Source organism: Acinonyx jubatus, chromosome B1, assembly GCF_027475565.1.
Source record: "Acinonyx jubatus isolate Ajub_Pintada_27869175 chromosome B1, VMU_Ajub_asm_v1.0, whole genome shotgun sequence".
Lineage (NCBI taxonomy): Eukaryota > Metazoa > Chordata > Mammalia > Carnivora > Felidae > Acinonyx > Acinonyx jubatus.
In genome coordinates, this window is record NC_069382.1 from 139,064,440 (window position 1) to 139,077,268 (window position 12,829).

The 12,829-nt window shown below is 34.9% G+C and overlaps 1 protein-coding gene across 2 annotated transcripts in view; it reads right to left on the minus strand.

Annotated features, from left to right (window-relative positions):
- Positions 1 to 1,573: 1,573 nt before the first annotated feature.
- The window catches only part of MRPL1 (mitochondrial ribosomal protein L1), a 101,095-nt gene continuing 89,839 nt past the window's right edge, over positions 1,574 to 12,829 (minus strand). For both annotated transcript variants that reach the window (XM_027058944.2, XM_015074380.3), the window contains exon 9: positions 1,574 to 5,115. In XM_027058944.2, the coding sequence (XP_026914745.1) occupies positions 4,997 to 5,115 (119 nt within the window). In that variant the 3' untranslated portion in view covers positions 1,574 to 4,996. The remainder of the gene's footprint in view (positions 5,116 to 12,829) is intronic.

A 12,829-nucleotide genomic window follows, 5' to 3' on the forward strand; every position in this document is an offset into this window, starting at 1 on the left:
AATAATCACCTATTGTAATGTCATCCTAGGCAATGATACCCATGAAATCATGGGTATCTTTATATGTTAGCTATATTTTTCTATGATACATTAAAGATTACTTAACTATTAATTTAAAATGTGGTTCACTTACCATTCAAATTCATTTCTTGTGCAACTAAGTATATACTTATTGCCCTTTGGGAACCACTGGGTTTTTTTCTATTTAGAAAAACATATAAATTAATTTTCATTAAAGCAATTGCCAACTTAGTAAACAATAATATAAAATTTATGTAACATATGATGAGATACAGAAAGTGTTAGACCTTTCATATAGCAAACACTTAGTGATTGCTTTTGGTTGCCTTTTCTCAAGAGTAAGTGACTGAAGAGCTGGGAATGTGGGAAACCTCCAGAGTCAAGAAGTCTCCTGTCTACTCTGTATTCATGATCACAGCCATGCTCTTACAGGAGCAAAGGCGACTTCCACATAGGTAGAAGGGAAAAAAGGAACTACAACAAAATGTTATTTAAAGAATTATGGGTCATTGTTTTCTTTAAACTTTTCATTGTTTTTCCTTTCTCTGCCAAATTTATTTATTGCTCTTCTATTTTTTTTAAATAAAACAATACAGTAAAACTTTTTGTTCCTCAGATGAAAACTGAATATTTCATCCTTCAGATGAAAACTGAATATTATTTCAACCTATTCCTTATAATAGTTACATTTCTAATTTGATCTTTTGATTCAAAAACAAAAATGTAAGTAAAGATACCAACTTCTTCCTTATTTTTTGAAGTATTGATAGTTACATACAACCTTTGGTGGCTAATTATGTTACTATGTACATGTACTAAGTTCTCAGAGCAATGGAAATAGATATTTGCCCATTTTTACATGAAAAATATAATACTAAAAACCTGAATTACAAAAAAAAAAAACAACCCAAACTGAATTCCCTAAATGGCCAAAGTAGAACACAAAAACAATGGGTTCTGAAAAATGGACCTAAAATCTTCTTATAATTATATCTTGATTATTCTTAAAACGCTATAGGTTAAGAGATATGATATATGGAATTTTTCAGAGAGCCATCTAGCCTAATGGATAAGGTGTTGGACTCTGGATATGTAGAATTTTCTTTTATTTTTTTTTAAGTTTATTTATTTATTTTTGAGAGAGATCACAAGTACGTGAGTGTGAGTGAGGAAAAGGCAGACAAACAGAATCCCAAGTAGGCTCCACACTGTCAGTGCAGAGCCCAATGTGGGGCTCGAACTCAGAACCATGAGATCATGACCTGAGCCAAAACCAAAAGTTGGATGCTTAACTAATGGAGCCACCCAGGCACCTCAAGGGATTTGCTTTTAATTACTCTAGCAGGGATAAGGATAAACTGGGGAGTTGTGGATAGATGAAAGGGATAGATGTAAATAGCACAACTGCATAGTGCTGATAATTGCTGAAGCTGGGCGGTGAGTAAATAGGTGAGTAAATTTTTCTGTATTTTTGAAAAATTTTATAATAAAACAGAAACAAAAAAACTCTACATATGCACCATTACAATGACAACTACAGCAAACGCCATAGTATGTTCAAAATAGAATAAAATTTATTAAAAACCCGTTATAAAACAAAGCTCCAAATGGTCTATATAGTAATTTTGCTTTTTTATCTGTATACGCAAATGAAAAAACAAGTATTTATCAATACGCACAAGGCTATTTAAAAGTTGTATGAAAGGTTATGATCGCCACCTACTGGACATTCTGCGTAACTGCTTGCTACAGGAAAAACACTACTGAATTCAGTGCCCCTATCCCACGCCAAGCATCTGGTCTTTCACAAGATAATCCTATTAATACCATTAAATTTAGGTTCACGTGTGTGTTTATATTAATAATGTTAGGTTACATAACTTTTAACAACGTGAAATGCCACCTTCAAAAAGATCATAAAATTTTTTCAGAAAGTACAGTGGTGACCATCTTATGATGTCCTTATATTACAGAAGAAAGATCCCAGATTTTGAAATGTTTTCTCATAGAGTGAGAGCCAGAATTTAAATTATTTACACACAGAGATAGACCAGAAACCTATAAATTAGTCCTGGCTCTTAAATTTGGCACATTATCTTTTAATCATCCCCGTCTTTTAAAATCTCAACTTTTAAGGGGCATTAAGGAATCTACTCCTGAAATCATTGTCGCACTATATGCTAACTAATTTGGATGTAAATTTTAAAAAACATTTTTTAAAATCTCAACTTTATTGCAAATTTTGCATTTTTTATGACCTAGCTAACTGCATATACCAGTGATTCTCAACCCTAGTGCATTAGAATTAACCTGTGGAATTTTTACATAAACTGTTGCTGTTACTACAGCCAGAGATTTTTTTATCTAGCCATGATTAAAAGAGCCATTAGTAAATAACAGCGGTTCTCAAAGTGTTGTCCATAGAACAGCAACATCATCATCACCTGGGAATTTGTTAGAAATGTGAAAAGGTCAAGGTCCACCCAAAATTGCTAGGCAGAGCCCAGAAATTTGTGAGTGTGAGCCCACCAGGTAATTTGGAATGAGGCTAAAGTTTGAATAGTACTAGTACTTAATATAAAATTTTTTAAGTTTTTAATTTCTTCAAATATAAGATTTATTGTTCTCTAAGAATATAATAATATAAAAGAGAAAGATATTTACGTTCAGAGTTATCTAGTACAATTCTGTTTTTCCAGAAACATACCATAATAAATACTCAACATTAGTTGTAGTTAGCCAAAAGGAAAAATGCATAATGGAAGGGTAGGGAATAATCTGTCCATAGGCCAGTTAATTAAACCCTGGAACGTTCCTGCCGGGAGTAAGTTTTCCAACCCTATTTCCTTGTTCAGGTTTGATCTGATCACAAAGGCACCTTTCTAAGACATAATTAAGACTCCTAGCCATACCATACTTTTTAACCCAGTAATGTCACTGCAAGGAATAGAGAGGAAAATAAATTACAAATCCAAAGCATTATAAATAATAGAGGAGGGGGATCTGAAAGTGAGTTAAATGCCCAACAATTAAGAAATAATTCCATAAGTTATAGCATCAACAGGATAGGGTATTATTCAACCATTAAAATGATGCTTTCCCTATAAGACTTTAATTAATATGGAAAAATGCTTACTTTATAGCATCATGTGTATGTTCTGTCTCTCTCTGCCAACTGAAAATGGAGAGCACCAAAATATTCATGCTGGTTATCTTTGAGCAGTAGGATTATGAGTAGATTTATTTTTTATGTTTATTAGTGTTTCTAAAACTTTTAATTATAAGAGCATACTTAATCTACTAATCAGAAGAAAATCTACAAACATAGTAATAGAGCTTCTACTCTGAATTAGGATCTCTAAATAATGATTAATCAGTAAGTTTTCAAAAGACAGTAATTGGGGAAAACAAGTAAATACCTTTTTCTCTCCATCCTAACACTACTCTTTTCTCACACCACTCCTTCTAACCCTTTTATTTCTACTTTCTCACATCCACTCTGCCATAACCCCATAACTAGAGATACCAAGACACTGAAGTATAATTCTTCAATATTTTTAAAATTTTAAAGTGTTCACATAAATAGGTTGATTTATCTTTTAAGATATATAAAAAGGAGGTACCATACCCCAATGGTTAAGAGAACAGGCTTTAAAATCACACAGATCTAGGTGTGAGTCTTAGGCTAGGGGAGCTCATATAGGTTTCAATTTCCTTACCTGTGAAGTGGGAGTACCAAACCCCCCTCACCGAACCGCTATGAGGATGAAATGAGACAGTGCAGTAAAGGCATAAGATGGTAGGTGGGCACTCAACAGAAGGTAACTGCTGTTACTATTTTGTAGTTACTGTTAACTTTTGTAGTTACTGTTTTTGGTAAACAGCCTTTACATTTTAATTTTCCTGTGGGGGGAAAAAAGCTTAATGGGGTACAGTGATTGCTCATGGTCATTTGGACTTCTCTGACAACTTCCACTTCAAAAACAATTTGGGAGACCTACATGAAGCTGCCAAAATATTCTTTACAAAGTGAAGATCCCACCAATGAATTTATCAATGCTACTATTTCATGAAAGAAGCAGCATTTGAACATCCGTTAAAAATAAATAAATAAAAAAGTAGAAGATAGTCTCTGAGTGAAGGAAATCATTCCAAAGAAAGGACAGTGGGCAACTGCATGCCAAAATTATCCTTATGTTTTTTATTTTTTCACCTACCAGTAAATACTTAGAGATCAACACCAGTTTGCAAACTGACACTTGGTGAAAGACACTTAACTTTCTAGCCTGATTCTCCATTAAATGAAATTGTTCTATCTACATCATGGGATGTTCAGTCAACAAACACTAACCAAACCTATTACTTGCTATTAAGCAAAGGAATTCAGGCTCAAATGAGATTAAGTGTATGAAAACACTATACACTGCATATACAGCACAAAGCACCATAAAATTATACACTACTGTTACTACAAAAAACCACAAATATTATAAATTAATTCCTAAAAGAAAAAAAGCTTTCCCACCTACATTTTAACGTCTTAGTCATTTTCTATATGCATGCTATCACAAATGATATTTAGAATTTTTAGAAATAACACCTTCCATACTTTTTCCATAGAAAATAGACGTATTTAGGATATAGCTCATGACTCTGCCATTCTCTGTCCTATGAAAATTGAGAATATTACTTTTCCCTCAGAATGGTATGACTCTCAAGGGAAAGTTATTAAGCTAGAAATTTCTGCTACAATTACCAGCGTGCAGAATCCAACTTCTAAGGAAGACAATTTAATATAGGTTCAGACAGAGAAAATTTTTTCTTATTTTTGAAAGTGTTGTAAGATTTTTCCAAGTGTTAAAATCAAGTATGATGATTAAGAAATAACAAGACACCAAATGTAGAAATTATACAGTTTTATAATTGTCTCCATTGCTTCTTAATCCACTGAAAATAATTTCATAATGTAACATTTTTAGGCATCTTCTTTGTTATTTTCTTTGGTTTCTACTTCTTTAGGCAACAATGGCTCGATCTTTAGTAACAAACCTTCACTTGTTGAAGTACGAAGGAAAGCTCGTACCACAAAAGGTCCTGGAAACAAAGACAAGAATCAACTTTTATTTTACTCCACAGATACATAATGAGCAGATATAAACATACAACAACAAACCTTATATAACTCATGTTATATTTTCCACTTGAAAAGTACTGATATTACTGAACTAAGATTTTGAATTATAAGGAACACAAGATCATTTGTTTTCTAGAGTAGAAGACAAACTAAAGAAACTCCAGCATATTAGAGATTTACCCTTGAAACTACATAATCTATAATAATTCATTTCTCTCTTCCAGAAGATGATCACCTAGAATTTATTTTACTGCAAAGTCGAAAGTGAAGGGAGCAGGTGGTGATATTTACATGTGATGGCAATATTCTAAATATTTATTTGAAATATCACAGATGCTATCTCTGTGTTACTAAACATTTAGTAAAATTCCCTAAAAATGAAAAAGCTTTTCATAAGAACAATTAAGAGACTTCATTTAAAATGGCAAAGAAAGATAGAGACAGTTCAAGATGGCAGCATAAGAAGATCCTTAACTCACCTCTTCCCACAGACACAGCATATCTACAGCTACATATGAAATAAATCCCTCGAAAAAGTCCTGAAAACCAGATGAGCAGTATCTCCACAACAAAGGATAAAAGGGCTGCATCAAGACAAGTAGGAATGGCAGAGACAACACTGTCTGCAAAAACCCCACTCCAGGCAAGGCGACCGAAAATCGGGAGGGATCTCAAAAATACAGAACTTTTCCCTGAGGACAAGGGCTTTGTTCCCCAAACTAGGCACCCCAACCACTGTGTCCTGTATCAGACAGATGAGCTCCCAAAACATATGGCTTTGAAAACCAACAGAGTGCATCCAAGAGAACCACAGAACTGGAAAGAACAGGGAACTCAGTGTTAAAGGGCTCACACATAAACTCATTCCACAACCTGGTGCAAAAGAAGCAGTGTGAAAAGCACTAGGCCATATGTGAAGGAAACCCACTTATTAATCTTAAAACAACTGCTGGAAAGAAGAAACCTGCTGAAACTTTCTTTGGGGATAAGAGTGCATTTTTGCAATCTCATTCAACCTTGCTAATGCCAGTGCTGGCAGGAACCATGCTGGCAATCCTACTCTAACCTATCAGCGCCACCGAGCATGCTCTGCCCCCCTTCCATGCCACATCCAGAGCACAGCTGGTGGGCAACCTTGCTGTGGGGCAGCCAAACTGCAACCAACCAGGTGAGCAACCCCACCCAATAAGGCAGCCTGTTGCACAGGCAGCCAGTTGAGACCCAACCCACCCCCTCATTCCTACCATACCTGTGCCATAGACAGACAAGTACCCCACACCCATCCCCACCCTCCCCGCACACAGCTGGCAGGTGCGTGAAGCCCACACAGGGGATACCTTGAGCACCAGGCTCTGGTGGCTGGGGGATTACACTTCTAAGCCCCACAGAAAATCTTGTATACAGGCCACTCCTGATTGGGAGAGGTAGCTGTTTCAATACATAGAAACACACAGAATCAGGCCAACTTAGGAGATAGAGGAATATGTTCCAAATGAAAGAACAAGGCAGAACCTGAGAAAAAGACCTTAATGAAATGATCATAAGTAACCTGCCTGACAAAGGGAGCAAAGTAACAGTCATAAAGATGCTCACTTGGGGGAAAGCATGGATGAACACAGGAGAACTTCAATAAAAAGACAGAAAATATATGAAAGTACCAAACAAAAATCACAGAACTGAAGAATAAAATAAGTGAACTGAAAAATACATTGGAGAAGCTCAACAGCAGACTGAATGAGAAACAGATCAGCAACCTGGAAGACAAAGCAATGGACTCTCTCAGAGAAGGAAACAAAAAGAAAAAAGAATTTTAAATAGTGAAAATAGCTTAAGGAACACAGAGGACAACTTCAAGCAGAGTAATATTCTCATTATAGGGGTCCCAGAAAGAGAAGAAAGGGGCAGAAAACTTATAAAAAAGAGAAAAATAACTGAAAACCCTAACTTGAGGAAGGGAATTGACATCCAGATCCAAGGTCAGAAAGTTCTAAATAAGATGAAACTGAAGAGATTCACACTAATTAAAATGTCACAAGTTAAAGACAGAATCTTAAAAGCAGCAGGAGAAAAACAACTTGATACATACAAAGGCAGCCCCATAAGGCTATCAGAAAATTTATCAGAAGAAACTTTGCAGGTAAAAGTGACTGATAGAACATATTCAAGGTGCTTAAAGGAAAATATCTACAACCAAGAACACTGTACCTAGCAAGGTTATCATTCAAAATAGGAAAAGGGATAAAAAGTTTTTCAGATAAGAAAAAGGTAAAGGAATTCATGATCATTTAATCAACCCTACAAGAAATGTCAAATGGAATTCTTTAAGCTGAAAGGAAGTAGTACTAATGAATGACAAGAAAACATACTTAGTAAAAATGTCACTGGAAAATGTAAGTATATTGTAAAAGTAATGCATTTACTCACTTATAAAACCAGTATAAAAGTCAAAAGACAAAAGTAATAAAATTAAGCCTATATTAATTAGTTAATGACATCAAAAAGTGTTAAAATGTACATCAAAACCATAAAACACAGGGGATGGAATAAAAATGTAGAGTTTTGGAATGAGTTTCAATTAAGTTGCTACCAGATGAAAACAGACTGTTATATACACAGAATGGTATATGTGAACCTCATGGTAACCACAAAGAAAAAAACTTATAGCAATATAAAAAGAAAATGAGAAAGGGATCTAAACATAACACTAAAGAAAATTATTAAGACCAGAAGGAAAGACAGAAAGAAAAGAACAGAGAGGAACAAGGAAAAAAGCCAGAAAACAATTAACAAAATGGCCATAAGTACATACCTATCAATAATTACTTTAAACATAAATGGTCTAAATCTTTCCTTTGTTATATATTTTTTTAATGTTTATTTATTTTTGAGAGAGAGAGAGAGACAGAGTGCGAGCAGGGCAGGGGCAGAGAGAGAGGGAGACACAGAATCTGGAGCAGGGTCCAGGCTCTGAGCTGCCAGCACAGAGCCCAATGCAGGGCCGAAACCCACAAACCATGAGATCATGACCTGAGCCCAAGTTGGACTCCCAACTGAGTGAGCCACCAGGCACCCCTAAATCTTTCAATCAAAAGACACAAAGTGGCTGAATGGATTTAAAAAAACAAACAAACAAAAACAAGACTCATCTATACACTGCCTATAAGAGACTCAGCTCAAAAGTAAGGACTGAAAGTAAAGGGATGGAAAAATATGTTCTATGCAAATGGAAACAAACTGACAAAAAGCTGATGTAGCTAAATGTATTCAACAAAAAATACTTTAAAACAGACTGTAATAAAAGACAAAGAAGGGTATTACATAATGATTAAAGGGTCAAACTGGCAGGAAAATATAGCATGTATAAATATCTATGCACCCAACATAGAAGCACCAAAATATATAAAGCAAATATTAATACACCTAAAAGGAGAGACAGCAATAGTAGGGGATTTTAACACTCCACTTACATCAATAGATAGATGATCTAAACAGATAATCAAGAAGGAAACATCACCCTTAAACAACACATTAGACCAGATGGACTTAATATATTTACACAGAAAATTCCATCCAAAACAAAAACAAAAAATAAAAACCACATTCTTGTCAAGTGCACATGGGACATTCTCCAGGACATATCACAGATTAGGCCACAAAGCAACTCTCAGAGTATTGAAATAGTATCAGGCATCTTTTCTGACCACAATGTTATGAAACTAGAAATCAGTTACAAGAAGACTGGAAAAAAACACAAAAACATTAGAAATTAAATAACATGCTACTGAACAACCAATGAGTCATCAAAGAAATAAAAAGGAAAAATCAAAAATACCTAGAGACATATGAAAACAGATACAACATACAAAAACCTATGGGATAAATCAGAAACGGTTAAAGGAGAGAAGTTCATAGCAATACAGGCCTACCTCAAGAAACAAGGAAAATCTTAAATAAACAATCTAACTTTAAACAGAAAGTAACTACAAAAAGAACAACAAATGAAATGCAAAGTTAGGAGAAGGAAAGAAATAGTAAATATCAGAGGGGAAATAAATGAAATAGAGAATAAAAGGACAATAGAAAAGATCAATGAAACTAAGAGCTTGTTATTTGAAAAGATAAACAAAATTAACAAACATTAATTAGACTCACCAAGAAAAAGAGAGGGTGGGCTCAAATAAATAAAATCAGAAATGAAAGAGAATTACAACTGATACCATAGAAATACGAAGGATCATAAGAGACTACTATCAACAATTACATACCAACAAACTGGACAACTTAGAAAAAATTATTAAATACCTAGAAACAAACAACTTCCAAGATTGAATCAGGAAGAACAGAAAAATCAGAATAGACTTATAATAGCAAACAGATTGAATCAGTAATCAAAAACCTCCCAACAGACAAAAACCCAAGATTAGCCAGCTTAGCTGGTGAATTCTAACAGACATTCAAAGATTTAGTATCTAGCCTTCTCAAACTCTCCCCAAAACACTGAAGAAGATGAGAGAATGCTTCCAAACTCATTTTATGAGGCCAGTATTACCCTGATACCAAAATTAGACAAGGACACAACAAAAAAAGAAGAAAATTACAGGCCAATAATCCTGGTGAACATGTATGTGAAAACCCTCAACAAAATATTAGCAAACCAAATTCTAAAATACATAAAAAGAATCACACACCATGATCAAGTGGAATTCATTCTAGGATGAAAGGATGGTTCAATATGTGCACATCAATGTAATACAGATTAACAAAATGAAAAACAAAAATCATACAATCACTTCAATAGATGCAGAAAAAGCATCCAACAAAAGTCACATCCATTTACAATAAAAACTTTCAACATAGTGCTTAAAGAGAGAACGTACATACCCCAACGTAATAAAGGTCATATACAAACCCACAAATAATATCATAATCAATGGTGAAAAGTTGAAAGCTTTTCCTCTAAGCTCAGGAACAAGACAAGGATGTCCACTCTCCCTACTATTATTCAACATAGTATTGGAAGTTCTAGTCATAGCATTCAGGCAAGACCAAAATAAGGCATCCAAATAGAAAAGGAAGATGTAAAATTGTCACTTTTTGCAGAAGATATGATATCATATATAGGAAGAGCCATAAGACTACACCAAAAGACTGTTTGAACCAGTGAACAAATTCAATGAAGTGTCAGGGTACAAAATCAATAAACAAAAATCAGTTGTTTGTATACACTAACAACAAACTATCAGAAAGAAATTAAGAAAGCAATCCCATATATTATTGCATCAAAAATAACAAAACACCTAGGAATAAATTTAATAAAGGAGGTGAAAACTTAATACATGGAACACTATAAGATGGTGATGAAAGGAACTGAAGATGATACAAAGAAATGGATATTCCATGTTCATGGATTAGAAGAATTAATATTGTTAGAATGTACATATTACCCAAAACAGTCTACAAATTCAAAGCAACCCCTATCAAAATTCTAGTGGTATTGCTCACAGAAACAGAACGAATGATTCTAAAATTTGTATGGAACCACAAAAGACCCTGAACAGCCAAAGCAATCTTGAGAAAGAACAAAGCCAGAGATACCAAGCTTCCTGATTTCAAAACTATACTACAAAGCCACAGTAAATTAAAACCATATGGAATTAACATAAAAGACATATGGATTCATGGAACAAAATAGAGAACCCAGAAATAAAGCCACACATATATGGCCAATTTACAACATAAAAGGATACACAACAGAGGAAGGGCGGCCTCTTTAATGAATGGGGTTGGGAAAACTGAACAGCTACATGCAGAAGAAGGAAATCAATACCTCCTACCACATACAAAAATTAATTCAAATAGATTAAAGAGTTGAAGGTAAAACCTGAAACCATAAAACACGAAAACACAAGTGGTAAGCCCCTCAACATCGGTCTTAGTAGGTTTTCTGGATGACTCCAGAGGGCAACAACAACAACAAAATAAACAAATGGGACTACATTACACTAAAAAGCTCTGCACAGCAAAGGAAAGCATTCAAAACAAAAAGGCAATCTAGTGAATGGAAGAAGGTATTGGCAAATCACATATTTGATAAGGGGTTAATATCCAAAATTTTATAAAGAACTCATATAACTCAATAAAAGAATAAATAAATCCAATTTAAAATTGGGCAGAGACACTCTCACCACTGTTGTTTAACATAGTGTTGGAAGTTCTAGCATCAGCAATCAGACAATAAAAGGAAATCAAAGGCATCAAAATTGGCAAAGATGAAGTTAAGTTTTCACTTTTTGCAGATGACATGATATTATACATGGAAAATCCAATAGACTCCACCAGAAGTCTGCTAGAACTTATACATGAATTTAGCAAAGTTGCAGGATACAAAATCAATGTACAGAAATCAGTTGCATTCTTATACACTAATAATGAAGCAACAAGAAGACAAATAAAGAAACTGATCCCATTCACAATTGCACCAAGAAGCATAAAATACCTAGGAATAAATCTAACCAAAGATGTAAAAGATCTGTATGCTGAAAACTATAGAAAGCTCATGAAGGAAATTGAAGAAGATATAAAGAAATGGAAAAACATTCCATGCTCATGGATTGGAAGAATAAATATTGTCAAAATGTCAATACTACCCAAAGCTATCTACACATTCAATGCAATCCCAATCAAAATTGCACCAGCATTCTTCTCGAAACTAGAACAAGCAATCCTAAAATTCATATGGAACCACAAAAGGCCCCGAATAGCCAAAGTAATTTGGAAGAAGAAGACCAAAGCAGGAGGCATCACAATCCCAGACTTTAGCCTCTACTACAAAGCTGTCATCATCAAGACAGCATGGTATTGGCACAAAAACAGACACATAGACCAATGGAATAGAATAGAAACCCCAGAACTAGACCCACAAACGTATGGCCAACTAATTTTGACAAAGCAGGAAAGAACATCCAATGGAAAAAAGACAGCCTCTTTAACAAATGGTGCTGGGAGAACTGGACAGCAACATGCAGAAGATTGAAACTAGACCACTTTTTCACACCATGCACAAAAATAAATTCAAAATGGATAAAGGACCTGAATGTGAGGCAGGAAACCATCAAAACCCTAGAGGAGAAAGCAGGAAAAGACCTCTCTGACCTCAGCCGTAGCAATTTCTTACTTGACACATCCCCAAAGGCAAGGGAATTAAAAGCAAAAATGAACTACTGGGACCTTATGAAGATAAAAAGCTTCTGCACAGCAAAGGAAACAACCAACAAAACTAAAAGGCAACCAACGGAATGGGAAAAGATATTTGCAAATGCCATATCGGACAAAGGGCTAGTATCCAAAATCTATAAAGAGCTCACCAAACTCCACACCCGAAAAACAAATAATCCAGTGAAGAAATGGGCAGAAAACACGAACAGACACTTCTCTAAAGAAGACATCCGGATGGCCAACAGGTACATGAAAAGATGCTCAACGTCGCTCCTCATCAGGGAAATACAAATCAAAACCACACTCAGATATCACCTCACACCAGTCAGAGTGGCCAAAATGAACAAATCAGGAGACTATAGATGCTGGAGAGGATGTGGAGAAACGGGAACCCTCTTGCACTGTTGGTGGGAATGCAAACTGGTGCAGCCTGTCTGGAAAACAGTGTGGAGGTTCCTC